Source organism: Pelobates fuscus, chromosome 10 (assembly GCF_036172605.1).
Source record: "Pelobates fuscus isolate aPelFus1 chromosome 10, aPelFus1.pri, whole genome shotgun sequence".
Lineage (NCBI taxonomy): Eukaryota > Metazoa > Chordata > Amphibia > Anura > Pelobatidae > Pelobates > Pelobates fuscus.
The window spans coordinates 115,373,838-115,396,127 of record NC_086326.1 but is presented as its reverse complement, the minus strand read 5'-3'; the positions used below and the strand labels follow the sequence as shown (position 1 = coordinate 115,396,127).

The 22,290-nt window shown below is 45.3% G+C and overlaps 2 protein-coding genes across 3 annotated transcripts; one reads left to right on the top strand and one right to left on the bottom strand.

Moving 5' to 3' along the window:
* Positions 1-654: 654 nt before the first annotated feature.
* On the top strand, positions 655-10,994 carry CDK2AP2 (cyclin dependent kinase 2 associated protein 2). Of its 2 annotated transcripts, none has more exons than XM_063434960.1 (4): positions 655-1,074; positions 8,075-8,175; positions 10,255-10,390; positions 10,828-10,994. In XM_063434960.1, exons 1-4 carry the CDS (start codon positions 1,005-1,007, stop codon positions 10,830-10,832), a joined length of 312 nt encoding a protein of 103 aa, XP_063291030.1. In that variant the 5' UTR covers positions 655-1,004; the 3' UTR covers positions 10,833-10,994. The 2 variants fall into 2 exon arrangements, with proteins under 2 accessions (XP_063291030.1, XP_063291029.1); XM_063434959.1 differs by lacking the exon at positions 10,828-10,994 and adding an exon at positions 10,501-10,641.
* On the bottom strand, positions 10,974-22,018 carry AIP (aryl hydrocarbon receptor interacting protein). The gene is made up of 6 exons (XM_063434958.1): positions 21,888-22,018; positions 18,048-18,227; positions 17,755-17,943; positions 12,188-12,364; positions 11,970-12,111; positions 10,974-11,176 (listed from the first exon to the last, which is right to left on the bottom strand). Exons 1-6 carry the CDS (start codon positions 21,981-21,983, stop codon positions 10,974-10,976), a joined length of 987 nt encoding a protein of 328 aa, XP_063291028.1. The 5' UTR covers positions 21,984-22,018.
* Between the last annotated feature and the right edge of the window lie 272 nt (positions 22,019-22,290).

Sequence of the window (22,290 nt, the reverse complement as noted above, 5' to 3'; positions counted from 1 at the left end):
CCTCCCTTTCGGCTGAATGCGCATGCGCAGCAAGAGCTGCGTGTGCATTCAGCCAGTCTCATAGGAAAGCATTTACAATGCTTTCCTATGGACGCTTGCGTGCTCTCACTGTGATTTTCACCGTGAGAATCACGCAAGCGCCTCTAGCGGCTGTCAGTGAGACAGCCACTAGAGGATTTGGAGGCTGGATTAACCCTATTATAAACATAGCAGTTTCTCTGAAACTGCTATGTTTATTAAAAAAAGGGTTAATCCTAGAGGGACCTGGCACCCAGACCACTTCATTAAGCTGAAGTGGTCTGGGTGCCTAGAGTGGTCCTTTAAAACTAGGGGGAACTGGCACCCAGACCAATTCATTGAGCTGAAGTGGTCTGGGTGCCTATAGTGGTCCTTTAAGGTGACTAAACTGTCCATTTACAATCTCTTCTTAGCATTTTCAATCCTTTTTTCCTTCACACAAAACTAATTTGTTTTCATTCACAGCCCCTGCCCCCTCCCGCAATCTGAATAAACCCCGCCCCCTCCCTCCCACTCTGAGGCAGTCCCGCCCCCGACCACTAGCTGACTCTCCCAGCGGCACACAGAACGATGCACGCGCGTAGTGGGCGTGTCAAAGCCGCACCGCACGAGCATGTAGGCGTGGTCTCGGCGGACCGGCTATTGCGTGATGACGTTGAAAATACGTAGCGGCCAGTGGAGCCGGGTGAGTTGAGGTGAAGGGGTCTGAGGGCGGCCGGTCGCCATTTCCTGCAAAGCGGAAGCTGGGGAACCAACGTAAACAGTTCGTTTAATCGGGAAAAAAAATCAACAAAAAAAATCTAAAAGTCCAGAAACCACTTAAAAGGTGACAGGATAGCGAACACCCCGCCGGCTAAATTACAGGAGCCGAAAGCAGGAGAGAGCATTGTCCGAAACACGGGACTCCGGGCAACCGTCAGACACGGCACGAGCGAGCCCTGCGGCCAGCCAGTAACACCGGACAGACCGACCGACCACCGCCCAACATGTCCTACAAACCCATCGCACCCGCTCCCCCAGGAAGCAATAGCGCCCCCGGCACCCCGGTCACCCCAGGTAAACCCGACACATAGCGGGCACACTGCGCGTACTGAGAGCTCAAACTTCAATAATGTACGGTGTGGGACATGGTACATATAACCTGACTGAGCATAGTGACCATCACACACCATCACAGAACCTGACTGAGCATAGTGACCATCACACACCATCACAGAACCTGACTGAGCATAGTGACCATCACAGATAGAACCTGACTGAGCATAGTGACCATCACACATAGAACCTGACTGAGCATAGTGACCATCACACATAGAACCTGACTGAGCATAGTGACCATCACACATAGAACCTGACTGAGCATAGTGACCATCACACATAGAACCTGACTGAGCATAGTGACCATCACACATAGAACCTGACTGAGCATAGTGACCATCACACATAGAACCTGACTGAGCATAGTGACCATCACACATAGAACCTGACTGAGCATAGTGACCATCACACATAGAACCTGACTGAGCATAGTGACCATCACACATAGAACCTGACTGAGCATAGTGACCATCACACATAGAACCTGACTGAGCATAGTGACCATCACACATAGAACCTGACTGAGCATAGTGACCATCACACATAGAACCTGACTGAGCATAGTGACCATCACACATAGAACCTGACTGAGCATAGTGACCATCACACATAGAACCTGACTGAGCATAGTGACCATCACACATAGAACCTGACTGAGCATAGTGACCATCACACATAGAACCTGACTGAGCATAGTGACCATCACACATAGAACCTGACTGAGCATAGTGACCATCACACATAGAACCTGACTGAGCATAGTGACCATCACACATAGAACCTGACTGAGCATAGTGACCATCACACATAGAACCTGACTGAGCATAGTGACCATCACACATAGAACCTGACTGAGCATAGTGACCATCACACATAGAACCTGACTGAGCATAGTGACCATCACACATAGAACCTGACTGAGCATAGTGACCATCACACATAGAACCTGACTGAGCATAGTGACCATCACACATAGAACCTGACTGAGCATAGTGACCATCACACATAGAACCTGACTGAGCATCATTATAGACTGATATATATCTCTCTCTCTCTCTCTCTCTCTCTCTCTCTCTCTCTCTCTCTCTCTCTCTCTCTCTCTCTCTCTCTCTCTCTCTCTCTCTATATATATATATATCTATATATATATATATCTATATATATATATCTCTATATATCCTCACTAAGGTTAGTAACCATCATAGATAGATATACCTCACTGATCATGGTAACCATCATAGGTAAATATAACCTCACTAATCGTGGCAACTCCTCATAGATCTAATGGAAAATGTACCTCACTGAATGATCATGGCAACTCCATCATAGTCTTGGTAGGAAGCTTTTAGCTTTCTCCTTCAGGTCTTTTGTATTTGTGTTTAAAAGGACATTCAAAGCACCATAACCACTATGACCCACTGTGGTAAACCTGATTTAGTATAGCTTGACAACTTATCTGGGACCAGTCAATGAGCAGCACCCCTGCTAGTTGCCAGTGGCCAAAGTCCTTGCTTCAGGTCTTTTCTTTTTGTTTGTTTTTTGATTAGCTTTATAGAGCAAAGCAAGCCCCTCCAGGACTGTGCTCATTTGGTGATAGTGTTGGCCTAGCACTCTCAGTCAAAGACCAGAATATGGTTTGCTCTATGGTGCTAAGCAGGACGACGCTCTTTGGTTAAGCGCATCAGTTGTTAATTCTCAGTCAATGAGCATATTCCTGGATACAGCTATATAGGCTGAAAAGAGACGTGTCTATCAAGTTCTGCCTTTCTCGCATCTGTTTTTGCTGTTGATCCAAAATAAGACAAAAACATTTGAAGCACTTCCAATTTTGCAACAAACTAGAGAAACATTTCTTCTTGATCCCAGAATGGCAGTCCGATTTATCCTTGGATCAAGAAGCCATTACCCAACAATTGAAAATTTATATAATTGAATATTTTTCCAAGTTTGCATCTAGTTGCTGTTTAAACATCTGTACAGACTCTGATAAAACAACTTCTTCAGGCAGAGAATTCCACATTTTTATTGTTCTTACTGTAAAAAAAAAACTTCCTTTGCCTTAGATTAAATTTCCTTTCTTCCAGTCTAAACGCAAATATACCATGCTTTATTTTATAGGGACATTTGGCTTCTCTTGCAAGAGAAGACTGGGGGATGCAGATTATCAAACCTTAATAAAAAATATTGAATAGTTACACTAGGAAAGTTCCAGGATAATCATGGCCCCATAAAAAGGTAAAGATACACTTTAGAGCCTTGAAGCACATTTAACTTGCTGAAATGTGTAAAGAGTGTGTCTTCTTTTTATTTTACAAAATGTGCAGATTCTCACACCCCAAAGCTGTCAAACCGAAAACTGGTCCTGTACCTTTCTGGTTGTTTAGTTTAGTGGAGCTAAACTCTAAAGGCAGACAAATGCCCAGAGCACCTGCCTTGCAGATACCTCTGATTGGACAGCTGTGGGCTGGGTTAGAAGGAGAGGGCTTTTAACCCCTTAAGGACACATGACATGTGTGACATGTCATGATTCCCTTTTATTCCAGAAGTTTGGTCCTTAAGGGGTTAAAGCAATATGATTTTTTTTATTTTTTTTAAATACCACCAATACAATATGTATAATTAAGGGCACCTGTCGTGAATAAAATGTAATATATACACCATGCTAGCAGTTTTGCTACACGTGAATAGATTGGGAGAAAAATGAAAACTATTTTAAACTATTATCCATCTAAAAATCTTCGGCATAGACCCTATACTGAAGAACTGATTAAAAGGGGAGCAGAAGAGACAGTCTTTTGCTCTCCACTCATAGCAACCACAGCTTTTGTGCTGTGATTGCTATGGTGACTCCCTAGCCTGTGGTGCAAAGACTGGCTAGGACAGGGCTCCACAAATCCAAGTTCCCAGTTCACCATGGCGACTAGGAATTTTGCCCTAATTCTGTGGTGTTTGTCAGCCCGTTTAGAGGCTGCGGAATAAGCCCCCAGCAGTGGCTGACTGAGGCAGATTGGAGTCAGGCGATGAGGGAGCTGTAATCTTCGTGCACTGCTCCCTCGCTCTGCCAGCTGTGATCCCGGTGTATGACATCACTGCGGCCCCAGTATCCCTAAACGGCATGCTAGAAAGAAGAGTAGGAACATTTCAGCAGCCACATTAAACCCCAGGGAAAAAATCCACTCCAGCTCTCCCAAAGGTGGAGAGGCTAGGTCTACTTTAATTAAAAAAAAAATAATAATTTGTGTGTATGTCAGTCAGTGTGTGTCAAATCAGTGTGTCTATTTAAGTGAATGGCCTCCCTCTGATCACATGGGAAAGGCGTTTTTAGTTACCTTTTCTCCCATGCCGTTCAAGAGCTGCACAGGTCCCTCCACCTCCTATGCTATAAAATTTTTTAAAAGATTTACTTACCTTGTTCTAGTTCCCTGGCCACTGCTCAACTCCTTTTTGAAGGTCCGATGCAATATTTCTCATAAAAAAACTGTTTGACTACTTACAATGGGCCAGCTGTATGGTTACAGTGTTTGGACTGACCTTAACAGCTTACTCTGAAGCTTACACAAAACTAAGTTTTATAAAACATCACAAGGGATCTTCCATAAATAGTCTTTCACAATAAGAAATTCAGATCACATCAAACTTTCTGTCCATGCGTGATTATATTGCAGAGACAGTTTTTATAATTCCCTTTGCATTATTAATGGCTGTATTTAGACTGTGTGCTGGGAGGCTGTGATGTTGTATCACTTCCTCCTGATTCCTGTGTATTAGTGCAAGGAGATAGGGAAAGCGGCCACTATGACTTGGGTGCCGCCAAACTATTTGTTTCGTACAAACTGACTTGTAAAATTCAGATGTAGGCCAGCAGCCGTTTAGTTGATAGCTCCCTAAACATCCCTTGTGGGATTGCCATAATTTAAGGGTACCAAATAAGGGACCTGTTTAATGGATAGCTTCTTTTTTGTGTCCTTGTGGCAATACCACAAAGACAAGTAAACTATCTAATTTTATGGAAACTTTGTAATTTTGGTGCTTTAGACAACTTTACGAATACAGATAATCCTCACTTACCGACCAGCTCTGTTCTTACAACCCGGTCTTAAAACTAATTGGTCGGTTACAGTGGGGGGGGCATTGTGAGAAAGGGTTACAGTGGGGGGGGGGGGCAGAGTGAGAAAGGGTTACAGTGGGGGGGGGGGCAGAGTGAGAAAGGGTTACAGTGGGGGGGGGGCAGAGTGAGAAAGGGTTACAGTGGGGAGGGCAGAGTGAGAAAGGGTTACAGTGGGAGGGGGGCAGAGTGGGAAAAGGGTTACAGTGGGAGGGGGGCAGAGTGGGAAAAGGGTTACAGTGGGGGGGGCAGAGTGAGAAAGGGTTACAGTGGGGGGGGGGGCAGAGTGGGAAAAGGGTTACAGTGGGGGGGGCAGAGTGGGAAAAGGGTTACAGTGGGGGGGGCAGAGTGGGAAAAGGGTTACAGTGGGGGGGGGGGGCAGAGTGAGAAAGGGTTACAGTGGGGGGGGGCAGAGTGGGAAAAGGGTTACAGTGGGGGGGCAGATTGGGAAAAGGGTTACAGTGGGGGGGGCAGAGTGGGAAAAGGGTTACAGTGGGGGGGGCAGAGTGGGAATAGGGTTACAGTGGGGGGGGCAGAGTGGGAATAGGGTTACAGTGGGGGGGGCAGAGTGGGAATAGGGTTACAGTGGGGGGGGCAGAGTGGGAATAGGGTTACAGTGGGGGGGGCAGAGTGGGAATAGGGTTACAGTGGGGGGGGCAGAGTGGGAATAGGGTTACAGTGGGGGGGGCAGAGTGGGAATAGGGTTACAGTGGGGGGGGGCAGAGTGGGAATAGGGTTACAGTGGGGGGGGGGGCAGAGTGGGAATAGGGTTAGAGTGGGGGGGGCAGAGTGGGAATAGGGTTACGGGGGTGGGGGGGCGGCAGAGTGGGAATAGGGTTACGGGGGTGGGGGGGCAGAGTGGGAATAGGGTTACGGGGGTGGGGGGGCAGAGTGGGAATAGGGTTACGGGGGTGGGGGGGCAGAGTGGGAATAGGGTTACGGGGGTGGGGGGGCAGAGTGGGAATAGGGTTACGGGGGTGGGGGGGCAGAGTGGGAATAGGGTTACGGGGGTGGGGGGGCAGAGTGGGAATAGGGTTACGGGGGTGGGGGGGCAGAGTGGGAATAGGGTTACAGTGGGGGGGGCAGAGTGGGAATAGGGTTACAGTGGGGGGGCAGAGTGGGAATAGGGTTACAGTGGGGGGGGGCGCAGAGTGGGAATAGGGTTAGAGTGGGGGGGGGCGCAGAGTGGGAATAGGGTTAGAGTGGGGGGGGCGCAGAGTGGGAATAGGGTTAGAGTGGGGGGGGGCAGAGTGGGAATAGGGTTAGAGTGGGGGGGGCAGAGTGGGAATAGGGTTACGGGGGTGGGGGGGGGCAGAGTGGGAATAGGGTTACGGGGGTGGGGGGGCGGCAGAGTGGGAATAGGGTTACGGGGGTGGGGGGGCAGAGTGGGAATAGGGTTACGGGGGTGGGGGGGGGCAGAGTGGGAATAGGGTTACGGGGGTGGGGGGGCGGCAGAGTGGGAATAGGGTTACGGGGGTGGGGGGGCAGAGTGGGAATAGGGTTACGGGGGTGGGGGGGCAGAGTGGGAATAGGGTTACGGGGGTGGGGGGGGCAGAGTGGGAATAGGGTTACGGGGGTGGGGGGGCAGAGTGGGAATAGGGTTACGGGGGTGGGGGGGCAGAGTGGGAATAGGGTTACGGGGGTGGGGGGGCAGAGTGGGAATAGAGTTACAGTGGGGGGGCAGATTGGGAAAAGGGTTACAGTGGGGGGGGCAGAGTGGGAATAGGGTTACAGTGGGGGGGGCAGAGTGGGAATAGGGTTACAGTGGGGGGGGGCAGAGTGGGAATAGGGTTACAGTGGGGGGGCAGAGTGGGAATAGGGTTACAGTGGGGGGGGGGCGCAGAGTGGGAATAGGGTTAGAGTGGGGGGGGCAGAGTGGGAATAGGGTTAGAGTGGGGGGGGCAGAGTGGGAATAGGGTTAGAGTGGGGGGGGCAGAGTGGGAATAGGGTTACGGGGGTGGGGGGGGGGCAGAGTGGGAATAGGGTTACGGGGGTGGGGGGCGGCAGAGTGGGAATAGGGTTACGGGGGTGGGGGGGCGGCAGAGTGGGAATAGGGTTACGGGGGTGGGGGGGCAGAGTGGGAATAGGGTTACGGGGGTGGGGGGGCAGAGTGGGAATAGGGTTACGGGGGTGGGGGGGCAGAGTGGGAATAGGGTTTCGGGGGTGGGGGGGCAGAGTGGGAATAGGGTTACGGGGGTGGGGCGGCAGAGTGGGAATAGGGTTACGGGGGTGGGGCGGCAGAGCGGGAATAGGGTTACGGGGGTGGGGCGGCAGAGCGGGAATAGGGTTACGGGGGTGGGGCGGCAGAGCGGGAATAGGGTTACGGGGGTGGGGCGGCAGAGTGGGAATAGGGTTACGGGGGTGGGGCGGCAGAGTGGGAATAGGGTTACGGGGGTGGGGCGGCAGAGTGGGAATAGGGTTACGGGGGTGGGGCGGCAGAGTGGGAATAGGGTTACGGGGGTGGGGCGGCAGAGTGGGAATAGGGTTACGGGGGTGGGGCGGCAGAGTGGGAATAGGGTTACGGGGGTGGGGCGGCAGAGTGGGAATAGGGTTACGGGGGTGGGGGGGCAGAGTGGGAATAGGATTGCGGGGGGTGTGAAAGGGTGACAATATGGGAGGGAGGGGGCAGGGTGTGAAAGGGTGAAAGTGGGGGGGGGGGAGCAGTGTAAGAAAGGGTTACAGGGGTGGAGGAAGGGAGAGAAAGTGTTACTAGTTCAAGTCTAGTCTCTTGCACCACTCAGATCAGTCCATCGCTACTCACACACAAAATGTTGCAGACCTCCCCACCGTTAATGTAACTTTAATTCTTAATTTGATGCATTAAGACATGTAATTTTGTCTCGTAATCTTTAGTGCCTGGAGCTGCTGTGAACTCTCCCTCAGGTGCTGTTCCAGTGTCATCTTTCCGTCCCATCTTCAGTGATTTTGGGCCTCCATCTATGGGCTTCATTCCGGTAAGATGGGCTTCCTTGTTTTATAGTAGCAGTAATTACATAGTAATAGTAACCATTTAATTTTCTGTGATTTCTTTTTATTATCTATTAATTATTATTGGACTCACTTTGTGTGGAAAAGTAAGTTATAGTCTGAAGTGTATGCATGTAACTAAGGCTTACAGAGACCAATTGTAATGTGGTCCACACAAACTTCTGATGTATGTCATTTCTCTTTCCTTTAGGGTCACTCTAAACGAGCAATTTTGTTAGTAGCCTATAGTAGGTCTGGTTAATAGAAAATGATTAAAATTATTTTATATATGATGTATATCAGAACTTAAAGTATCCACTCACCATTAGCCATTCGTGAGTGAAAATGTAGTCTTTCACTCATGGTGAAAATGGCAAGTAACGCTTGAATTCTGTCTAGTAGCATAAAATTGAACACAAACCTAACCCTATAGTGTTAAAAAACATTATTTTTCAGTTTTGTTGACTAACAATTTTTTTTTTTAAATTTAGTCTAAAAAACTAAAACTATTCAGATGATTAAGTTTGCTGCCAAAATTAACACTGCACAGAGAGGCTGTGTAAGGGACAGAAGAGACAGACCAGGGCTTGGGAGAGATACCTAGAGGGGCTGGTAGGACACAGAGGGGTTAGGGAACTAAGCCCCTTAGATTTTAGTTGTGATAACTAAAGTCGACAAACTATTTATTTAAGATTACTACAATATGACAAACCGCTTTATATACCAGGATTGAACTGGATCGTTATGTCAAGTACTGAATCTTCAATACACATAAGTAAACCAAGCACCACATAAAAGAATATTAGCACACGCTATAGATGATTTTTCCATTGTTTTATTAAATGGTGTAATTTACATAGAAATGACGATGAGTCTACTGTTACTAAAATAGTAATAGATGCATTGAATATTGTCCAAGCAAAAGCTGTAAAAGTAAATACACTAAATGGATTTAAATATACAGTAGGAATAGGAAAACCAGAACAAATACAGCTTGAAGTTTAATATGCGTATATTAGATCTAGGCATTTTATTCTATTTTTTTTTTTGTCTGACATAGAAAAACTCAATAGGCAATTGCAAGTAAAAAAACTTTCATATATTGGCTAAAATGGCCATTTCTAGTATTATATTAAATATGTCCAATGGTAGAGAAGAATCCAATGTCCATATTGCTTTTTGATCTGGCTCACAACTATAGTATAGTGAGCCTTTAAAGAAAACTGCTCCTTTTATCTGTCCTGACAGCTAAGCATTCTGAATTGGCACAATACTGCATCAGCAACGCTCAACTCTACAGACCTCTGGCTTCTCCTCTTGGAGAAGACCAGACACATGTTCCTGGTAGCACCCGTGTAAATTGTCAAACTATACTAAAACTGTTTGACAGCTTGGATTATGGGCTGGTGCCAGGGCACTTCTACAGCATTATAACCATGCTGTAATGGTTATGCAGCTTAGATTGTTACTTTAAAAGGACCACTATAGTGCCCTGAGGGGCCCCCCTCCCGCCGGGCTCTAGGGGGTGGAAGGGGTTAAATTTACCTCTTTCTCCAGCACCGGGCGGGGGACTCTCCTCCTCGGCTGAATGCGTGGCACGAGCCGCGTGCGCATTCAGTCCAAAGGAAAGCATTCACAATGCTTTCCTATGGACGCTGGCGTCTTCTCACTGTGAAAATCACAGTGAGAAGCGCCTCTAGCGGCTGTCAATGAGACAGCCACTAGAGGCTGGATTAACCCATTTATAAACATGGCAGTTTCTCTGAAACTGCTATGTTTATAGAAAAAAGGGTTAAACCTAGCTGGACCTGGCACCCAGACCACTTCATTAAGCTGAAGTGGTCTGGGTGCCTATAGCGGTCCTTTAAAGCCCTTTTGTAAGTAAAAGCTATTTGTTCTCAGATTTTATTTGGGCCCTGTCTTGCATAAAGTCTCTGTAATAAATAGTTGCATGCAGAAATATCTATGTGTAAACTATAGAAAATAAAGTGTAGATATAGGAGATTGCAAATATATTGGGTCTGACAACTTTAAAAGTTTACCTAATTTTTTTTCTTCTTTGGTAGGGAGTGAAGCCAGCTGTTTCACAAGCAGTTTCTCAAGGCACCTACAGTGACCTATTGTCTGTGATTGAGGAGATGGGAAGAGAAATCAGACCCACTTATGCAGGAAGTAAAAGTGCAATGGAAAGATTGAAGAGAGGTAAAGACTTGTGTAATGTAATCAGTATGATTATACTATGTCTGAATTATATTTTACATACAGGCTTGTTGTACAGTGTGGTATACCTACTTGTTTTATTTTTATTCCAGGTATAATCCATGCCAGAGCTCTTGTGAGAGAATGCCTTGCTGAAACAGAGCGCAATGCACGCACGTGACCTTTCTAGCTTTCCACTTTCTGTAAAACACTTTGCTTTTTTTTTATTTTTAATAAATAAAGTTTACACTTGATCATGTGTGACGGTGCACATCAACTGGTAAATTAACTGCATTGTTGCCCAATTATGTTAATCTTAAAGCAGCACAAAAAATGCATTGCTCTGACCTATTTCTTTGCATGTATGTATCACAGTAATGTATTTATTCTCCCTTTATTGGCTAGAATTTCCATGTGAGAATTGTTTCCCCTGCATATAGGGTGAAGATGATACCACATGCCTTGCCACAAAATGGCTGCAGAACAATTAAGCCACAATATAAGATGGTGCCATTCACATGTCTAATACACTGTTTCCGTACAGACTGGGATAGTACTACACAGGCATAAAGATGGTCTAATACAGTCATTTGAAGATATCTCGAAATCTTGCTTTGTCCTCACGTTCTTTTTCATGAAGACGCTCCCCTAGCTGTTTTAGTTCCTTGGCAACAAGTGGTGCAAGGGATGGATCAAGAGACACTGCTCTGGAAAAATCCTCCTCTGCCTCTGATGCATTCCATACTGCAGCATGAGCACGACCTCTTTTAAATAATGCTTTTACATTGTCTGTGAGAGGGGAGAAAAAAAAAATAAAAAAATTAATAACCACTAGAGTCGCACCTACAATACAACACAGTACCAGTTTACATGTACTCTAAGTACCATGACCACTTTGGTGTTTTGAAGTGGTTATGTTGCTTGGCGTCTTTATGTGCAACGTATGAAATGCTGCACATATAGAGATCTTATATTGCTGCAACACCACCTTTGACCGCATCATTGGCCAGCCTGGACAAGAGTTTAGTGTTGGCCAATATCAATCCACATTCTTATTGTTACTTTCCTTAGACTAAATCTCCTTTCTTCCAGGGTAAATGCATGACCTTGTGTCCTATGTTGAGGAATAGATTTTCAGGCAGTGGTTCGTATTGTCCACGACTATAGTTGTGTAATGTTATCATATCCCCTCTTGAGGCACAGTTTTTCTCAACTAAAGATTTATACATTTGTTAACCTTTCATCAACTAAAATATTCCATTCCTCAAATGCTAATGCTGTTTTGCCATTAATCACACATTTTCCAGGTTAATACTAAATTGTCTTTCATGTTAAAGATTCTCCTCCCCCTCCAATTCAGGTCCGTTTGATGCCTGATTTACAAAATCCAGGCATTGTGATTGGATCATCTCAAGAGAGGAGCAGCAGCAGTCTGTATATAAGTCTATGATTTAATAGTATGAACAGCCACAGTAATGATCGGATTTAAATATATTTTTAATAGTCTAAATATATATTTATAACAAAACAGCAGTGGTACATGTGCCATTTAATGTGAATTGGAAACGAGGAAAATACCTACCGGAGTATTTGTTCAGTATTGATGAACAGTGTTCCAAAACCTGGTAGTATTCACCCTGAAGCAATTTGCACTGGCAAAAATTTAACAGAAGTGGAGTAATCTTCAAATCCAGATCAATCCAATCTGGAGAACCTGGCTGTTCCTAAATTTGAGAAGAGGCATTAATGATTTAATACAAAGGGAAAGGAAACATATTTCAGTAAAGTTTCATAAAGCACCTTCATTTGCAAGGACTTAAGACAGGCAATAGCCTCATAATATTTGGCAGCTGCTTCAGCAACCTTCCCTTCTTTGTACAATTGATTTCCTTCTTGGTGGAGAAGTGGCACAGCATCCAGTTTCTCTTCATCAGACATGGCCCAGGCATCCTGCCTGTATGTACCAGGTTCCTGTATCTGCAGAGAGGGAAATGTTCTATTACACAACAACAGGATGGTGTCAGCAACAAAAATGTTCACTATAAAGGATATTTACTAAAGTGAAAACTGTTGGAGTTTGCAGGTCAAAGGAACACATATGGATCCCTGACCTTGTAGTGACAAACACCATCTAGCACCCCCTCCCACCCCGAATATAGTAAATCTTACTTTTGTTCAAGTCTACAGCTGCTGCTGTTCTGAGCCAATCACAATACTTCCCCATAGGATTGGGTGAAACGGTCAAGGAGGCAGATCGGGGCAGAGCCAAACAGCATTTCATAGAGATTAATTAAATCAATACATATCTATGGAGGAAAGTTCAATGTCTCCATGCAGAGGAAGGAGACACTGAATGGCAGTATTGCCCCAGAAAGCACCTCTAGTGAAGGGACTGAATATGAGTACCAGAACAACCTTTCCTCTCGCCCCACCACTTGCCTGCTTGATACTGTCCTGTGTCACCTCATCAGATCTCTCTCCCCTTGCCTTGTGCCTTCCTTCACACACACACACACACACACACCTTCAACTGCTCTCTCTTTTGGCGTTGTCCCTGCTAACCTTAAACATGCCACTGTAGTACCTATCCTGAAAAAAAAAATAAAAAAAACACATCTCTTGACCTGTCCTCCCCTTCTAACTATCATCCCATATCCCTGCTCCCTTTTTCCTCAAAGCTGCTGGAAAGACTTGTCTTTACCCATATTTCTCAATTCAAACTCTCTCCTTGACCCTCTTCATTCTGGCTTCCGCCCTCTCCATTCTACTGAGACTGCTCTTATCAAAGTTACTAATGACCTAATCGCAGCTAAATCCAAAGGCCACTTCTCCACATTAATTCTTCTTGACCTCTCTGCTGTCTTTGGCACCGTTGATCATGCTCTCCTCTTTTAAACTCTTCATTCTTATCTCTCCCAACGCTCATTCAGAGTCCTTTTCCAAGGATACCTCCTCCCCTCGTCCTGTCTTGGTTGGAGTTTCCCAAGGCTCTGTCCTTGGTCCCCTTCTATTTTCTCTTTATACTGCCTCTCTTGGCAAACTTATTGCCTCTTTTGGATTCCACTACCACCTGTACGCTGATGACACCCAAATATATCTCTCCCCTGCCATCCTGCAACGTGTCACTGCTTGCCTTTTTCCATCTCTGACTGGATGTCCTCCCGCTTTCTGAAACTCAATCTCTCTAAAACTGAACTCCTTGTCTTTCCTCCTAATGCTGATCCTCCTCTCTCGCTCTCCCTTCAAGTCAGTGGTATCCACATAAGTCCATCCTTGCAAGCACGCTGTCTTGTCATACTTGACTCTGGCCTCACATCCAGGTTGTTGCCAAATCCCGTAGATTCCAACTTAAAAACATAGCCCGCATCAGCCCCTTTCTTACAAAAGATGCCACCAAAGGAGCTTGTCCATGCTCTAGTAATTTCATGCATGGATTATTGTAACCCTCTCCTGAGCAGTATACAGTCTCTAATGAATGCCACCGCCAGACTGATTTTCCTCTCTAGTCAGTCCTCTCACAGTCCTGCTTCTAAAAATTAAATCCTAGATATATTGGGCATTTTAACAATCAGGACTAATAAGTACCATATATACTCGAGTATAAGCACATTTTTTTGTGCTGAAAAACCCCAACTCGGCTTATACTCGAGTCACTGTCTGTATTATTTACATTGCCATAATACAAACTGGGGGCTGTAGAGAGCGTTTACTTACCTCTCCTGTCAGCTCCCTCCTGCTCCGCGCCGGTCCGGTCAGCACCTCTGTCAGCTCCCAGTGTAAGTCTCGCGAGAGCCGCGCGGTCATAGTGCGGCTCTTGCGAGACTTACAGTGTAAGCTGACAGAGGTGCTGAACGCACCGGCACGGAGGAGGAGGGAGCTGCAGGGAGGTAAGAGCGAGCTCTGCCAGCCCCCCTCCTACACAGTGCCCATCCACTGGACCACCAGGGAATGAGAGCCCCCCTCCCTGCCATGTATCAAGCAGGGAGGGGGGACGGAAACAAATAAAAATTATAATAAGATATAAATAATAATAATAAAAAAAAATTATATAACAAAAAAAACTATTATTAAAATAATCATAAAAAAATTATAAAAATGCCCACCCCCCACAAAGGCTCTGCATCAAACACACACCCGGCATTCTCATACACACACTGCAAATAAATATTCAATTAATATTTTTTTTAGGATCTAATTTTATTTAGAAATTTACCAGTAGCTGTTGCATTTCCCACCCTAGTCTTATACTCAAGTCAATAAGTTTCCCAGTTTTTTGGGGTAAAATGCGGGGCCTCGCCTTATATTCGGGTCGGCTTATACTCGAGTATATACAGTAAATCTATTCAGTTAGTTTTCTTTAGTTGCAGTTGGTTTATAAAAAAGTTATTAAAAATTAAATTAATTCCCCCCCTAATTTAACATTACCTTATACACAATAAATTAAAGCATTAGTTTAGGGTATTATAAATTGGTGCTATTTTCACCTATGTGTTCACCCCAAACACAGAAATAACGTGCAAAAAGAATCAATAGAATAGAGAGAGCACACAAAATAAAAGCAAGGTGTTTACCCCAAGCTGTACAATTTGAAAGCCTATAAAAAAAAACATTACAAAATGGTAGGAGGGGGGAGGGAGGGAGTGGAGCCTAGCTTGCAGGCTGAATGGACATGCAGAAACTAAGCTCCAGAACCAAAAAAAAAAAAAAAAAAATATTTCGGGGGAAAACACCCCAGAAACTTTGGAGGGTTCTAGTTGTACTGGGGATACCCACAGTGGCATAAACACAATCCATAGGGCCCCGGTGCGAAACGGATTCGTGGGTCCCCCCCTTCCCTATTCCCCCCAGACAGACACGCACACATATATACATAATACATACATACAGACACACACACAAATTGTTTAAGTTACCCTCCTGTTTCCTACCTTTTAGGTGCAGGAGGGTGACTTCCCCGGGGGTCCAGTGGTGGTTCAAATGGATGGGAGTCAGAGTTCCCACTCTGACTCCCTGTTCTTCCTCCCGTGTGGACTGTGTATGCTGGGAGGAGTGACGTGCGGTCACTTCCTCCCAGCTCTGTGCGATCTCATCACAGGGGGCCCGGTCGCACTGTTAAAGCGCCCAGTGCTGACCGGGCCAGCAAAAGATGAGGGCAGGTACCCGGTGGGTACCCCTGAGACATGTACTCCAGTGGATACCCGAGTGAACCCTTGGACATTTGAAACTTCTTTCTACCCACCCGGGAACCCAAAATCGCCTGATGAGGCCTACAGAAGAGCAAGCGGGGAGAAGCGGACGCTCTCCTCACTTGTAACCTGGCAAGGAAGTACCTCAACTCCCACACCACCCCCCCTTGGACCTGTGGGGGATATCCTAGGCCTAACGGAGTTATCTGTCTGGATCGATCCCTTAGCGGTACACAAGCGCCAGAGACATTGACTCATGAGGCTCACACAAAATGGCGGCTGAGCGCTCCCCACACAAGCTGCACCAACTCGCAAATCCTACGTACTGCTATGATCATGCTGCGGACATCAAGCAGCGCCTAGATCACCTGTTCAACAGCTTCTGGGAAAAGCTCCGAAGATGCAAACAGGCAGCCCAGATCGGGTAGCAACTATCCCTGGATACTTAGTGCTCCGGACCGCATTGACTTGTAACTTCTAGAGTAGCCAGTTATATTACCTGAACCGGACAAACCAGTCTTATTGACCAGCTAACAATGTGCAGTTTAGCTGACAGTCTTAGGCTACCAACATAAGCATGTTATAGCATCTTTACTTTTCATAGCATTACTCAATATAACTACAGTGCTTTATATTACTTCATAACAATTTGCAGTATTATCTGTTTGCAGTAAGCCTGATTGTCATATCTATATACAAATAAAATTTAAAAAAATATTTTAAAAGAGCATAGGGTAATACAGTAAAACACCAATATTATATAAAACCACACTGGACACTTTTAGAGAGGCTTGGATTTCCTGAAACGCATTATGTGAGGTGGACTACGTGTTTCTATGTATGGAATCTAGTGTATTTTAAGTGCTTCCATAAACTGTTATTCCTATACTTACCTTGTATAATGGAGTTTATAAGGCTTAAGTTACTGAAAACCAAGTGGGGAGCTGCAGTGAACAGATTTCCAAGGAACATCTACTTCATCCTTTGGTTGACAAAGTTACAAAGTTTGAGCCAGCTATTTGAGTGGGACCATATATGGGTTTTATAGAATATTAATATTTCCCTATGTATACATGTAGGGTAACAAAAGAGTCTCCATTTAAAAGGGATATACAATATGTATGGGTGCACATATACAGAAAATGGGAAATTGTGGCAGAATGAACGTGTGAAAAAAGTGCTGTAAAGGCCTTGGTCACAAACGTGTTGCATCTAAAAAAAAAAAGCCTTGGTTCTTTAAAGGGAGGTGTTCCTATTTTGTTTATATTACTACATTTCGGAATTAAACAGATTAAAAACAATAGTTATCCTCACAACAGTCTCCTCTAAAGTAGTGTTAATTTTGACAGCAAATTTCAATTTATTTTTAGTCATAGTCTTTTGACTAAAAAGCCATTTTAGTAATCTGGATGGTTTTAGTTTTCGTCTAGTTTTAGTCAACTATTTCTCCAGTAGATTCTAGTCGACTAAATCTACTGGATATTTTTGTCAACACGACTAAAATCTAATGGGTTTACATAAAGCCTCCAGCTCTTTTGCATCTTACCCAGCCCCTAGGTGTCTCTCGCCCAAGCCCTGGTCCATCTCTTTGGCCCCTTTCCCAGCCCCTCTGTGCAGTATTAATTTTGGCAGACTATGACTAAAACTACATTTCAATTTAGTTTTAGTCAGTCTTTTGACGAAAATGCCATTTTAGTTTTAGTCGTATTTTAGTAATCTGAATAGTTTAAGTCGACTAAAATTGTTCGTAAAAAAACAAAAAACACACTGCTCTGAAGTCATTACTTATGATTTTAGTTCTATCAGAGCAAAGGGACACAGAATGCATGTGCAGCAATCTCTATTAGAAGCTTGAACTATTGTTAAATGCAGATGAGGTAGGAAACTCGGCCATCTCATTGACATCCAGATGATGTTACAAAAGGAATTTAGAATAGTGACAATATATGTGTTGAACTACGAGCAAATGCAGTGAAAAAAGGTCAAATTGTAGCCATGCCCTGATTTTGTCTACCTGATAAAATCTGTACTCCGTGTCAGTTTTAGTCTTCAGATGATGTTTAAGGGTTATATCTAACCTGCTAATTATGCCTAATGTTCACTTATTCATTGGAATATAAGACGCATTATGAATACAACACCAATGTATGAATATGAAAGTAAGACGTTCATGGGAAATACCTGTAAAATGGTTATTATGAAAATAAGAGGCTGAGGATCTTTCTGCAAATTATCCAGGTCGGTATATCCAAGTGAATGGTCATGAAGCTGAGCAATGCCTCCACAGCAGTGTCTTTGGCCATCACGAGGGTCTTGTCCTTCTGCAATTCTGCGCAGACTACGAGACACTTGTGGATATTCTACAACATGCTAAGAAATAAAAAAAAAAAAGAAAATCAGAATAAATTTTTTGAATGCCCCATTTCGCCAATCTCATTCCACGTATTTTACATGTATGTATTTCCAATCCATACCGGAGTGTCACAAAGAAACTCAGCAACCTCCCCTTCTCGCATGGTCTGGATGATTTTTTCCCATACAGGAAGTTTGAACTTTTTGCCGATAATCAGTTCCATAGGTTTGCCTCTTTCAGAGCTGTCATCAACCACTGTGCGCTTTTCATCACAGAGCACTGTACAGTAATGGAATGTAGCCTGAAGAATACAAGAAATGTAACAATTTTACATCACTTTATATTAATAATGGGGGGAGACAGGGCAGGAAAAGTGTGGTCTACAGTGGTACAGACCCCGGTTATAGTGTCGCAATCCGTGTGTTCGTTCAGTCCCTGGGATTCCAACCTGTCACTCTTACTCACTGAATATTGTTATGGTGCAATTACTGGCTCCACCATAGATTGCCAAAATGTACCAGGGTGGCGTGTGAAACAGCACAAAGGCTATTAGCTATAGTTGTGGGTATATGGGTAAAGGGTATTCTAGGATGTAAACGTTAAAGGGACTCTATAGTCTACATATAAAAGCAAGAAAGACAGGTCCCCCAGCCTTCCTTCTTGCTTTTATATGTACTTTCAAATATAAAAAAAATCATTTTCAATGCTTTTTTATATTAAAAACTTACCTCTGTTCCAGCGCCGAGCTCCCAGCCATGCCGCGCCCCCTTTTTCGTCAAAATGACGAAATCGCGGGGCACAATAGGACGCTTCTCTGAGAGAAGCGTCATTGCGCCCTTGTGCGCATGCGCGACTTCGCCACACATGCGCACAGACTTCAGAGGGCGGCATTCATGCTGCCCTCTGAAGTCCTGAGCGCATTACCGCGCAAGCTCGCGGTGTGCGCTGCCGTGAGCTGAGCTGACTGACAGCTCAGCTCGCGTTTTTTGCCCGCCCCCTCTCCTCTCTGACAGGCTGGAGAGAGAAGGCGCGCACACAGTGCCTTCTCTCTCCTGCACACGTCAGACGTATCTTATCTGAGTGACGGCCACTGGAGGTATTCCTATCAATGTAAACACTGTATTTTCTCTGAAAATACAGTGTTTACATTAGATTGCCTGCAGTGAGCTATAGATCTCACCTGAACAAATACATTAAGCTGTAGTTGTTCAGGTGACTATAGTGTCCCTTTAAATACCAGCTCATGGATCTCAGCCTCAGGGTCCCAATGGAGCCTTAATGCAGACTACTCCATGCCGCTTTCACAAATTAAGGCATGGGTTTAATATTTTTGGATAAAATTCTAAAATTATTTTTCTAAATATTAAAGGACCACTATAGTGCCAGGAAAGCAAACTTGTTTTCCTGGCACTATAGTGTTAATAGGTCCCCCCCCACCCTCATAGCCCCCCTCCCGCCAGGCTCTAGGGGTTAAAGGCTTACCTTTCTCCAGCGCTGTGCTCCCTTAACCCTGCAAGTGTAATTATTGAAGTTTTCATAAACTCCTCCTCTAGTGGATACCTACTACACAGCAACTAGAGGGCACTTCCGCGATTATAGCACACGAATTGTGGTATAGTGTCGCTGGACGTCTTCACGTTATGTGAGGACCTCAAGCGTCGCTAAATTCCCCATAGCAAAGCATTTTTCAATGTTTTCCTATGGGGAGGTCTAATGCGCGTGCGCAGCATTGCAGCGCATGCGCACACGCATTAGGTATCCCCCGCCGGCGGCCGCACATGCGCAATATGTCTCCCCCGCCAGATGACGTTGGCAGGGGAGGAGCGCGGCCGGACCCTGAACCAGCGCAGGATACAGGATCCATCGGCGCTGGATACAGCGCAGGATACAGGATCCATCGGCGCTGGATACAGGTAACTCACTGAAGGGGACCCCTTCAGCAACTTGAGATGGGGGGTGTGAGGGAGAGGGGACCTGCAGTGCCAGGAAAACTGTTTGTTTTCCTGACACTGGAGAGTCCCTTTAGGTTTCACTGGAAGTAAAAAAATATCCCCCATCTTTAACTATCACACCCTACTTACCTTTTCCCAAATCGCTTTTTCTTCTCTTCCTCTTACCTATTCTGTTTCTTTTTTTCCCATTTTCAATCTATTTCTAACTAAAAACCAGGAACTGCCTTGTCTTATGCGCTGATGCTGGCTCCGTTCCCTTTGTGACATCATCAAAATGGACGATTTTTAGCCATATGCTTACCCATAGGGAAAGCATTGGATTGGCTAAAATCGGCATCAATGCATCTCGATGAGGAAAATTCAGCATCTCCATGCAGAGAGTGGGGACGCTGAACCTCAGGGCTGCTTTTTCGGAAGCACTGACCCAGAAGGCAGTTTTAGAGAGATTACGTTTCAGAAAGCTGGGGGACATCCAGTCAGAAATGGAAGAAAGGCAAGCAGCGACATGTTGTAGGACGGCAGGGGAGATGTCAGCGGAGAAGAGATATATTTGGGTGTCATCAGCAAACAGGTGGTAGTGGAATCTAAATGAGGTAATAAGTTTGCCAAAAGAGGCAGTATAAAGAGAAAATAGAAGGGGACCAAGGACAGAGCCTTGGGGGACTCCAACCGAGACAGGACGAAGTGAGGAGGTAGCATTAGAAAAGGAGACACTGAGTGAGTGTTGGGGAAAATAGGAGGAAAACCACAAGAGGAAAGAGTCCGAGTGATTGAAGAATTTGAAGAAGGAGAGCATGATCAACAGTGTCAAAGGCAGTTGAGAGGTCAAGAAGAATTAATGTGAAGTAGTGGCATTTGGCTGTGATTAGGTTGTTAGTAACTTTGATACGAGCAGTCTCAGTAGAGAGGAGGGGCAGAAGCCAGATTGAAGAGGGTCAAGGAGAGAGTTAGAATTGAGGAAGTGAGAAATATTGGTAAAGACAAGTCTCTGCAGAAGCTTTGAGGAAAAAGGGAGGAGGGACAAGGGAGGATAGTTAGAAGGGGAGGACAGGTCAAGGGATGTTTTGTTTCAGGATGGGTACTACCGTGCATGTTTAAGATCATGAGGGACAACATTAGAAGAGAGAGAGAGAGCAGTTGAAGATGTGTGTAAAAGAAGGCACAAGACAAGAGGAGAGAAATCTGATAAGTTGAGGCGGGACAGGATCAAGCAGGCAAGTGGTGGGGCGAGAGGAAAGGAGAAGCCAGCAATCTCTTGTTCAGTAGCCAGGGAGAAAGTCTGAAGGGTAGGAAAAGCATGCTCTACATGTGGTTGAGAAAGAGAGGTAAGGTGGAAGGGCTGTGCTGTATGAACACTATGAATCTATAATGGAGAACGTGTGAATGGGTGCGAGACTTCCTCCATACATAATCTTTATGTATTGCTTTAAAACTAAGCTTTGCTTAATTTTTTATTTATTTATTTTTTAAATGGGGCTGCAGAAGAGGTATTTTGGGCATGCATAAGGGGGACAGTCACTTTAATTTCTGGTTCTCAGGATATGATGATGATGATCCTTTGAACGGCTATCAGCATAGGGCTTCATGCAAATGAATGAGAAAGCACCTCTGGTGGCTGTCTGCAAGGCAAAATGTAAACATTGCAGATTATCAGAGAGGGGGCAAAAGGGACACTAGGTCACAAAAGGGACACTTAGGACCAAAGCCACTTCTTTAGGACATGGTTTGCGGCTTCACCGAGCCCCTTTGCAGTGTTTAAACATTTACCAGGATGGAGTAAGACAAGCAGTGACTGCTCCACTGCAGACATTGTAACTATAGGTCTCCACTAAACAGCAACCATGGTAACCTGAATATAACTATTAACAAAGCTGCTGATATTAACTCCGTGTAACCGAGCTCCTCTCCCAGATTGTGTTATTGGGAATTACGCCCCATCCTGCCGATTGAGTGACAGAGTGGTCTCTCGCGATCCCTCCATGACTGGCCATTAAAACACGCACTCTTACCTTGGTGCCATTCCTAAACTCAGAAATCGGCTCTTTGCCCACCGTGGTCACCCGTTTTCTGATGCCATCACCGAGGACCACTACCTCCGTCGCCATCTTTATTTTGGGGACTTGGGGGGGCAGTGACGTCATCACGCGCGGACACCTCCCCCCCCATAGACCAGACGGACGCTCTAGAGCGCATGCGCAGGAATGCGGAGCGTGCGTACATGAGGATAGTAACCGGGCAGCCATTTCATGTTGCTAAAACAAACAGGGAACCGGAGGGGGGTGCTGGGGGGAAGGACGCTGGGGCTTGCACTGATACGTCATATCCACAAGAAATAAACACATTACTTTATATGTCCAATTAGTTGCCAAACAAAATAAGTGAGGAGCCATAGTCCAGTAACAGTGTGTATAG

Excerpts from the sequence above, each read along its gene's own strand:
- CDK2AP2 (XM_063434959.1), top strand. The coding sequence starts at position 1,005 with ATGTCCTACAAACCCATCGCACCCGCTCCCCCAGGAAGCAATAGCGCC. Across the intron at positions 8,176-10,254 it reads CATCTATGGGCTTCATTCCG|GGAGTGAAGCCAGCTGTTTC; the intron begins GTAAGATGGGCT and ends CTTCTTTGGTAG. Across the intron at positions 10,391-10,500 it reads AATGGAAAGATTGAAGAGAG|GTATAATCCATGCCAGAGCT; the intron begins GTAAAGACTTGT and ends TTTTTATTCCAG.
- AIP (XM_063434958.1), bottom strand. The coding sequence starts at position 21,983 with ATGGCGACGGAGGTAGTGGTCCTCGGTGATGGCATCAGAAAACGGGTG. Across the intron at positions 18,228-21,887 it reads AGTTTAGGAATGGCACCAAG|GCTACATTCCATTACTGTAC; the intron begins GTAAGAGTGCGT and ends TGTATTCTTCAG. Across the intron at positions 11,177-11,969 it reads AATACTGAACAAATACTCCG|ACAATGTAAAAGCATTATTT; the intron begins GTAGGTATTTTC and ends CCCCTCTCACAG.